Source organism: Thermobia domestica, chromosome 11 (genome assembly GCF_964235325.1).
Source record: "Thermobia domestica chromosome 11, izTheDome1.hap1.1, whole genome shotgun sequence".
NCBI classification, from domain to species: Eukaryota; Metazoa; Arthropoda; class Insecta; order Zygentoma; family Lepismatidae; genus Thermobia; species Thermobia domestica.
In genome coordinates, this window is record NC_137464.1 from 163,081,574 (window position 1) to 163,090,334 (window position 8,761).

The 8,761-nt window shown below is 41.4% G+C and overlaps 2 protein-coding genes across 2 annotated transcripts; both read right to left on the bottom strand.

Moving 5' to 3' along the window:
- Positions 1-3,214: 3,214 nt before the first annotated feature.
- LOC145665339 (uncharacterized) lies at positions 3,215-6,016 on the bottom strand. Its single transcript, XM_081732638.1, has one exon. The coding sequence runs from the start codon at positions 6,014-6,016 to the stop codon at positions 3,215-3,217; it is 2,802 nt and encodes a 933-aa protein (XP_081588764.1).
- An 862-nt stretch (positions 6,017-6,878) lies between these two features.
- On the bottom strand, positions 6,879-8,411 carry LOC145665340 (uncharacterized). Its single transcript, XM_081732639.1, has one exon. It carries the CDS (start codon positions 8,409-8,411, stop codon positions 6,879-6,881), a length of 1,533 nt encoding a protein of 510 aa, XP_081588765.1.
- Between the last annotated feature and the right edge of the window lie 350 nt (positions 8,412-8,761).

Sequence of the window (8,761 nt, forward strand, 5' to 3'; positions counted from 1 at the left end):
GAAGGACTTACTGACTGTTTGGTATGTGATTGATGCGCAATAGTTGGAGGACCACTGTTATTTTATAACAGAACTGTATTTCCATAGGAGGTTCATCCACGGACACGCGAGTTGAATAATGATCGCATTCGCATTCAATAGCAATTTAATTTATCACATATATAAATAGTTGAATAAAGATATAAGTTAATTAAAGAAATATATGATTGTAGATTAATAAAGTTAAACCAATATATAATTGCATCTATTGTTTCACTTGATAGATTGTTTATAATTGAAACACGAAATTGACGTGATAAAAACGCATTGTCTTGCACTATTGCCCTTGATGGCTTAATAAGCATATAAGCTGATTGATCTTGATACACAATTTTGTATTGCAAGATGTTTTATGAGAAATTTGATTGTTTGTCTATGTTAAAATGCTAATTTCACGCACACACAAAACACTCGCGCACTGGCCATCTCTGCTCACTTCTGTTCCTCGCGACGAACCCTCTTCGCTCCGGCGAGGACACTTCTTCCCCCTTCTCCCTTTCTTAACCCTACAACGGATGGGTTGGGTCTCACAGACCCAAGCATATTTAAAAGTACTGCATTTCTGAACGATTTTAAGCTATTGTTAAGTCCTTCTCTATACCTTTCAGGTAATGTCACTAGATGTCAGGAATATGCATATGTTACTTCAGTTGCAATTAGTCTGTGTACGAGTGAGGATTGAAATTGCTTTCGGTCTGTGAGACCCAACCCGTCCGTTTACGTCAGTCTTGTGGAATAACTGTGAGCTGCGCCAATAATAGGTTTCTTTATGGCATACTGAGTAACGTTTCCCGTAAAAACTTCATATTGTTAACGAGAATAAGAATATAAAGTGCTTATTTGTTGGTGAATGTTTTGGCAGCGTATCTGACCGATTAGACATGGCTGAAGTGCTAAACGATGATCAAATACTACTTGAATTGGAAAGAGAACCTAGTGAATTCGATGACTCAGATGCAGATCCAGATTTCCAGTTGGAGAGTGAACATAATACAGACAGTGAATTAGAAGATTGTGTTGAAGCGGTTCCTGATGATCGTAATTTTTTTCTACACCTGTGCAAAGGTTGAATGTTGATGATGGTGAAAGTGATGTTGATTCTACGAGGTGTGGTACAGCATCAAAGTATGTTGGACGAGATAAAACAACAAAATGGAACAAAACATTTTATCCCTCGAATTGTCGAACAAGAAGTCATAATATTGTTACTCATTTGCCTGGAGTGAAGGGAGATGCGAGGGAGGCAGATAATCCTTTAAACGCTTGGCTTTTGTTTTTTGATGAAAATTTATTAGATATTGTTGTGACTAGCACGAATACTTTTATTGAAATTGTGAGGCCGCGATACAAAGATGATCCATTTCTGGCAAGAGAGTGTACAAAGGAAGAAATAAAAGCTTTCTTAGGTTTACTCTACCTTGCAGGACTTTTTCATGCTGGACACGCAAATATTGAAGAATTCTGGGACACGTCTGGTTTTGGTATTGAGGCATTTCCAGCTACTATGTCCCTTAGAAGATTTAGATTTCTTTTACGATGTATCCGATTTGATAACGTTAAAACTAGGAATGAAAGGAAATTAGTGGACAAGTTGGCCGCCATTAGAGATATTTTAAATATTTTTACTGATAATTGTAATGCTCATTATACAACAGGAGAATATCTGACAGTGGATGAAATGCTTGTGGCTTTCAGAGGGAAATGCAGTTTCAGAATGTATATTCCTTCTAAGCCATCAAAGTATGGTATAAAAATTTTCATACTGGCCGATTCAAAAACTTTCTATGCAAAAAACTTAGAAGTGTACGTTGGTGAGCAGCCCAAATGACCATTTAATTGTAGTAATAAGGCCAAGGATGTCGTGCTAAGACTTGTTAACCCCATAAGTGGTACTGGTAGAAATATTACAATGGACAATTGGTTTACCTCGTATCCGCTAATGAAGATCTTGCGAGAGAAGAATCTTACTTTAGTCGGCACAGTGCGTAAAAACAAAAAAGAGATCCCTCCACAATTTCTTCCGGCGAAATCAAGAGAAGTGTATTCTTCTTTATTTGGGTACCAGGAAAATGCAACAATTGTGTCGTATGTTCCGAAGAAAAACAAATCAGTTGTTCTTCTGTCTTCGATGCACCATGATGGAAACATTGATGAGTCCACAGGGGAAGCTAAAAAACCCGAAATTGTGACATTTTATAATGAAACCAAAGGTGGAGTAGATGTGCTGGATGCGATGTGTGCTGAGTACAATGTAGGGAGAGCAACTAAGCGTTGGCCATTATGTTTGTTCTATGCACTGACGAACATCGCTGGAGTTAATGCATATGTCGTTCTGAAAGCAAACAAAGCAATGGATTCTCAGAATTTAACTCGACGTAAGTTTATAAAACAACTTGCATTGCTTTTAATTAGACCTCATATGGCAACGAGAGCTCAACATGGAAAACTGCCCAGACATATTAGAGAATTGGCCGGAAGGATCAGTGGTACGTCTACTAACATCAGGCAGGCCAGTGAAATCAACAATCAGAACAAAAGAGGACGTTGTTACCAGTGCCCAGACAGCAAAACCAAATACTTTTGCACATATTGTAAAGTGTGGGTATGTTTGAAACACACAAAAATGGTATGTGACAACTGTGCTGAACGTCCAAACTAAAACGCACTATAGACTGAACATTCAAGTTCAAACATTCTGAGACTGAAGTAGCTTAAAGGTAACTGCATACCATCCAGAATATTTTATATATAAATAATAATCGAAAACATTAAGGGATTTTCTAAGAATTTGTAAAATTACCTTTTAATCAATAACTTACAGTTTGCAATTGTTTTGTATAACATTTTAAGAAGAATAAAGGGCCATTATAGTTGTTTGTGCAAAAAAATAAACGAATTTTAACATAGATGTATGTTTATATATAATATTTTGGTGGGGTCCTGTAGACCCAACCCGTCCGCTCGTGTAACTTTTTTTCACCCGTCCGTTCTAGGGTTAACGGTTGTCTTTGGGGTGAAAGTTGGAAACTGGTACTATTTACAAAAATGCATTCCAATGCCATCTTTGGGCCAAGAAAACACACTATTTGGGAAGGGAAATAAGAAAATACTAACATACTCCCCCCCTCTTGGTCGGATAACGACCAACAAACAATGAGACACTTTCACACAATTGTCACTGATGGGAAGAAACTGGAGAAGGTAATGGAACCAGTTTATTCACTGCACGTTTGTAAATGCCACTTGCAGTTCGTACAGTAACTACTCTCACTAGCGAGTCTTTACCCAGATGCACTTCTTCAATTACACCTAAGCGCCATGACAAAGGAGGAATGTTTGCTTCCTTCAACAACACGATAGTACCTGGGGTTATATTGTTCTTTTGGAAATACCACTTGTTTCTCTGCTGGAGTCCGTTCAGGTATTCCTTCGACCACCGCTTCCAGATCACTTGAAAATATTTTTGCGTTTGCTGCCAACGGTCTAGTCTATTGTTAGGGAGGTCAGTTATGTCTGGCTCAGGGATAGAGGTGAGAGGTTGGCCTATTAGGAAATGACCAGGGGTTAAAATATCTGTATCGCTAGGGTCATCGTTCATTTTTGTTATAGGACGAGAGTTGAGACACGCCTCAATTTGCGCTAAGAGCGTACAAAGTTCTTCAAAGGTCAATGTCGCGCCCTTTGTAGTTCTGACGAGATGATGCTTCATAGATTTCACTCCTGCCTCCCACAATCCCCCGAAGTGCGGAGATTGCGCCGGGATGAAATGCCATTGTATGCCTTCCGAAGATGTGAACTCCTCCACCCCTTTACGAAATGTATCTTCTCGTAACATCTGGTATAATTCTTTAAGCGCATTATTTGCACCTACAAATGTTTTGCCATTATCGCTGTAAATATTACTGCATTTGCCTCTTCTTGCTATGAATCTTCTCATGGCTGCAAGGAAAGATTCGGTTGTGAAGTCACTGACCGCTTCCAAATGTATGGCTCTTGTAGACATACAAACAAATACCGCTATATAACATTTTTTGACCGATTTGCTTCTGACAGTTGATTTGATGTTTATTGGCCCTGCATAATCGACCGCACAATTTAAAAACGCTGGTGCCGGCCGTACTCTATGAGATGGCAATTGTCCCATTTGTTGAGTTATAGGTGATGCCTTGAGACGAACACATGTCACACAATGATGAATAATTTTCTTAGCTAATTGACGACACTTAGGGATCCAGTATCGTTGACGCACAGAAAATACTAATAATTGTAACCCAGCGTGAAGATGTCTTTTATGCTCATTTTCCAAAATCAGTGTTGCCAGATGCGAATTTGAAGGAATAATGGCTGGATGCTTTCCTTCATAGGGAAGGTTACTGTTTTCTAATCTTCTACCCACTCGTAGCACTTGGTTCTCATCCAGTAGAGGGCACAAATTTTTGAGAGGGCTACGTGTTGAGATTTGACGACCTGCACTAACGTCCTTGATTTCTTGTTTATATTCCCTTTGTTGCACTAATCTGATGCACAGCTGTAGCGAATTGTTTAGTTCACTCGTTGATAGACTGCCTGTCTTTCGCTTGCTTCCCCTTCTTGCATTGTGCATGAAACGGCGACAGTAAGCTATCACTCGTACTAGCTTCGTTAGTCCGGAAAACTTGCTGATGACGTCATCCTGAGGCTCTTGTGTAGTCAAAGCTACAACTGTTTTTTCTCTTGCTTCGGGAACGTCTTGAATGCTGGATTTCTTTCTTGAAGAAGGCCATGTATCTTTGGGCTGTGACAACCATGGAGGCCCCTCCCACCAGATCTTTCGGTCCTGAATGGAAGCAGGTTCGACACCACGAGAGATCATATCTGCAGGGTTGTCTGCTGATCGGCAGTGTTGCCAGTCGCTGATTTGAGTCATGTCCTGTATTTGGGCAACTCTGTTCGCAACAAATGGTTTCCATCTTGTGGGCGGTGACGATAACCAAGCAAGCACAATTTGTGTATCAGACCACAAATAAATGTTGTCTATCTTGAACTGTAGAACAGGTAGAATTTTATGAAGCAAAGTTGCCAGTACCAATGCTGCACACAATTCTAGACGGGCTAATGTGATTTTCTTTAGCGGTGCTACTCGTGATTTCGCACACAGCAATTGTGTTTTTGTTTGACCATTTTGATTCGTTGATCGTACGTAGATACATGCTCCATAAGCTGATTCGCTGCTGTCCGCAAACCCACATAGTTCAATACTGACCGGTTCTCCTTCCACTAAAACGAAACGATCGACTTGAATATCTTTAATGAATGCTAATTGCTGCTGCAAGTGTTGCCATCTTGCGTGAAGTTCAGGCGGTAGTTTGTCATCCCATGTGATGGGTTCTAACCACAATCTTTGCAGAAAACACTTGTATGTGATTACTACTGGGCTTATCAAGCCTAGTGGATCAAAGATAGTCGCTACCACAGATGCCACCTGTCGCTTGGTGATGCTACTTGAATTTGCAATGATGTCTGCTGGCCGATGTTTAATGAAAAATTTGTCCTTGCCTGGATGCCAGGATAGACCTAATGTGTTGACGCCCTCCACATCTTGAAAGTGGACGGGAAATTCAATTTCTCGATTTTCTGGCGGAATGGCTTCCAACAAAGCTGCACTATTTGAACACCATTTTCGTAAGTTGAATCCTCCCCCTTGAAGCAAAGAAATGAGTTCCGCTTGTAGCCTTAAGGTCTCCTCTGTGCTGCTCGCACCACTTGCGAGATCGTCCATGAAAAAATCTTCTTTTAATATTTTAGATGCCTGAGGGAATAGATGTGATTTCTCTTCCGCCAGCTGTTGCAAGCATCTTGTAGCTAAAAATGATGACGAAGCCATGCCATAGGTTACGGTCTGAAGCTCGAATGTTCGAATTGGTTCTTCAGGTGATCTTCTCCATAGAATACGTTGCAATGATGTGTCATTGGGATGTACTCTAATGGCGCGATACATTTTCTCTACGTCAGCCGTAAACACTATAGGGTGGGCACGAAATCGCAATACGATGGAGAACAGATCTTGCTGCAACGTAGGCCCCACTATGAGAATATCGTTTAGTGACTTGCCACTTGTAGATTTGGCTGACGCATCGAACACCACGCGGACCTTCGTTGTGGTACTACTGGTTTGAACACAGCGTGATGTGGTAGGTAAAAGGCTGCTCCTTTGTTTTCTTCTCTTAACTGCAATTCTTGAATTTCTTTCATGTGTCCCAATTGCTCGTATTCCTCAAGAAAATTTACATATGACGTTTGTAGCTCGGGTTGACGCTTCAGTTTCCGCTCCAGTTGTTGTAGTCTAATTGTTGCTTGTTGAAATGAGTCACCAAGTACATATCGGTCTTCACGCAATGGCAAACAAACCACAAATTTGCCTGTCTCGTCTCGCACAATTTTTTTCTGGAAATGCGTTTCACATGCTGACTCTTCGGCGGTCCAAAGGTTGGTGAACACTTCTTCCAGCTCCCAAAAACGACGTAGTTGATCGTGAAGATTGTCTTCGGTTCTGGTGAAGAATGACGTCACTGGACTGTTTCTGTGGCATTCGGATGGGATGCTTCCTGCGATGACCCAACCCAGCTGTGTGTCTTGTAGTATCGGAAGCTCTTCTCCCAGTAACTTCCGTTCCGCTTTGAGTATCCTGAAGAATACTTCCGCACCCAACAACAATTCGACCTTCCCTGGAACGTTGAAAGTGGGATCCGCCAGTGCTATATTCTTCGGGATTTTCCAATTTTTGCAGTCCACTCTTTCCACCGGTAAATTTCCAGTGATGCGTGGCAACACTGAACAACTGATGTTTGCCTGATATGATGTCACATTGACTGTAGTGCGATGTCAACACAAAACCGTGCTTCTGACGCAGCATCGTTTATGCCATGGATGGGTATGTGTCTTCTATGCTTCTTGAGACGCAGACGCTGGACCAATGTCTTTGAAATGAAGTGGCTCTGGGATGCGCTGTCCAGGAGGCCCCGACATGTAATCCACTGTCCATTGCTGTCCTTAACCTTCACCATGGCCGTGGAGAATAACACCTGTGACGTATGCAACCCTTTAAGTGTGCAATATGAACCCTGAACATTATCTTGCTCCTCTTGGGATCCATTGGGCGTGTTGCTGCTTCTGTTATTCTCTCTCTTTCTTCCCTCTGAAGACGATGACTCGCTTGATTGTTTATTATAATGCAACAATGTATTATGCTTCTTGCCGCATTTTTTGCATGAACTTGATTTGCATTCGCTTGCTCGATGATTTTTCCGCAAACAGTTAACACAGAGATTATTCTTGCGGACACACTCACTCTTTTGTTTGTCACTCGCTTTAATAAATGATTGGCATGCAAATATAGGATGAGCTTCCTTGCAAAACTGGCATGCACGAGAAACTGTGGACACATACGCCTTCGTATGATTGCCCTTAACACCCTTTGTTTGCGATTGATGTACTCTTGCCCCCTTTACATCACTTGTGTTCGCAGTCATTGTTTCCAACCCTTGGCATCTTTTCTCCAAAAATGACAGGAATCCGTCAAGCGTGGGAAATGGTGTTTCAGTTTTGCGTAGCTCCCATGCTTTTCTACTGCTACTGTCTAATCGTGACACAAAGTGTTGAATAAAAATTATGTCTAATAGCTGACCATCGGTTTTGAGCGCTTGTAATGCGTTCATGTTGCTTGACGCGGTGTTTACAAACTCCCTGAGTTCTGCTGCGTTTTCTTTTTGCACCTGATGAATGTTAAGAATTTCTTGAATGTACGATGCAGCTATTAGCGGTTTATTTGAGTACCTGTCTGACAGTAATTTCCATGCTACCGTGTAATTTGCTTCTGTGATGGGCAGATTTTGTACTAATTTTAGCGCTTCCCCTTTCAAAGATGATCTCAAATACTGCAGTTTTTGAATAGCGGCAATGTCTTTATTATTGTGTATGAGTGATCTGAATGTGTCTTCATAGGGAAGCCACTGTTTGTAATCCCCCTCAAAGTGAGGAATCTCAATCGCGGGCAACTTTATTTGTGTGTGTGTATTAGCTCTTGATGCGTCATGATCTGAAGACTGATTTTTGTGTTCCTGTTTCGACAGAAGCGTTTGTAATTGTGCCTTTACACCGAAATACAAGTTTTCGATTTCCACCCCTGTGTTATCTGTATCATCCTCTTGTTCGATTTCAATGGCATCTTGTATTTCTTGCAGTATTAACCACACCCTGTCCAGATGCTCCACCCGTGCTTTAATGTCTTCTACATTTTGTTGGGCTTCATCAAATTCATTTATAAATGTCTGTATGCGCGAAATTTTCCCTTTGTACGCAGCGCGTTGGCGTATCAGGCGTTGTGTCTCACTCATTTCTAAATTTGATTTAACAAGCAAGGAAAATACAGGACGAGCCAGATAAATACTTACTGACCTTTGGTTGTAAAGCTGCTGCCTGGATGCTGCTCTGCTGCTGCAATCCTGGACTTCTTCTCCCCGACCTGGGTGTGATGTGGCACCACCGCACTGACACTGACGCGCGGGAAATGCTTTACCCGACGCTTACGTACGCCACCATATTGTTTTTTCTAATGCACTGAATTAATTTGTCCACTAAAACTGTCAACACACTAACTAGTTCTAGCTCCAGTCGCGTATCCGGCCCTGGTAGGACCAATGTTTGTTATGTTTGGTATGTGTGATTGATGCGCAATAGTTGGAGG

Excerpts from the sequence above, each read along its gene's own strand:
- LOC145665340 (XM_081732639.1), bottom strand. The coding sequence starts at position 8,411 with ATGAGTGAGACACAACGCCTGATACGCCAACGCGCTGCGTACAAAGGG.
- LOC145665339 (XM_081732638.1), bottom strand. The coding sequence starts at position 6,016 with ATGTATCGCGCCATTAGAGTACATCCCAATGACACATCATTGCAACGT.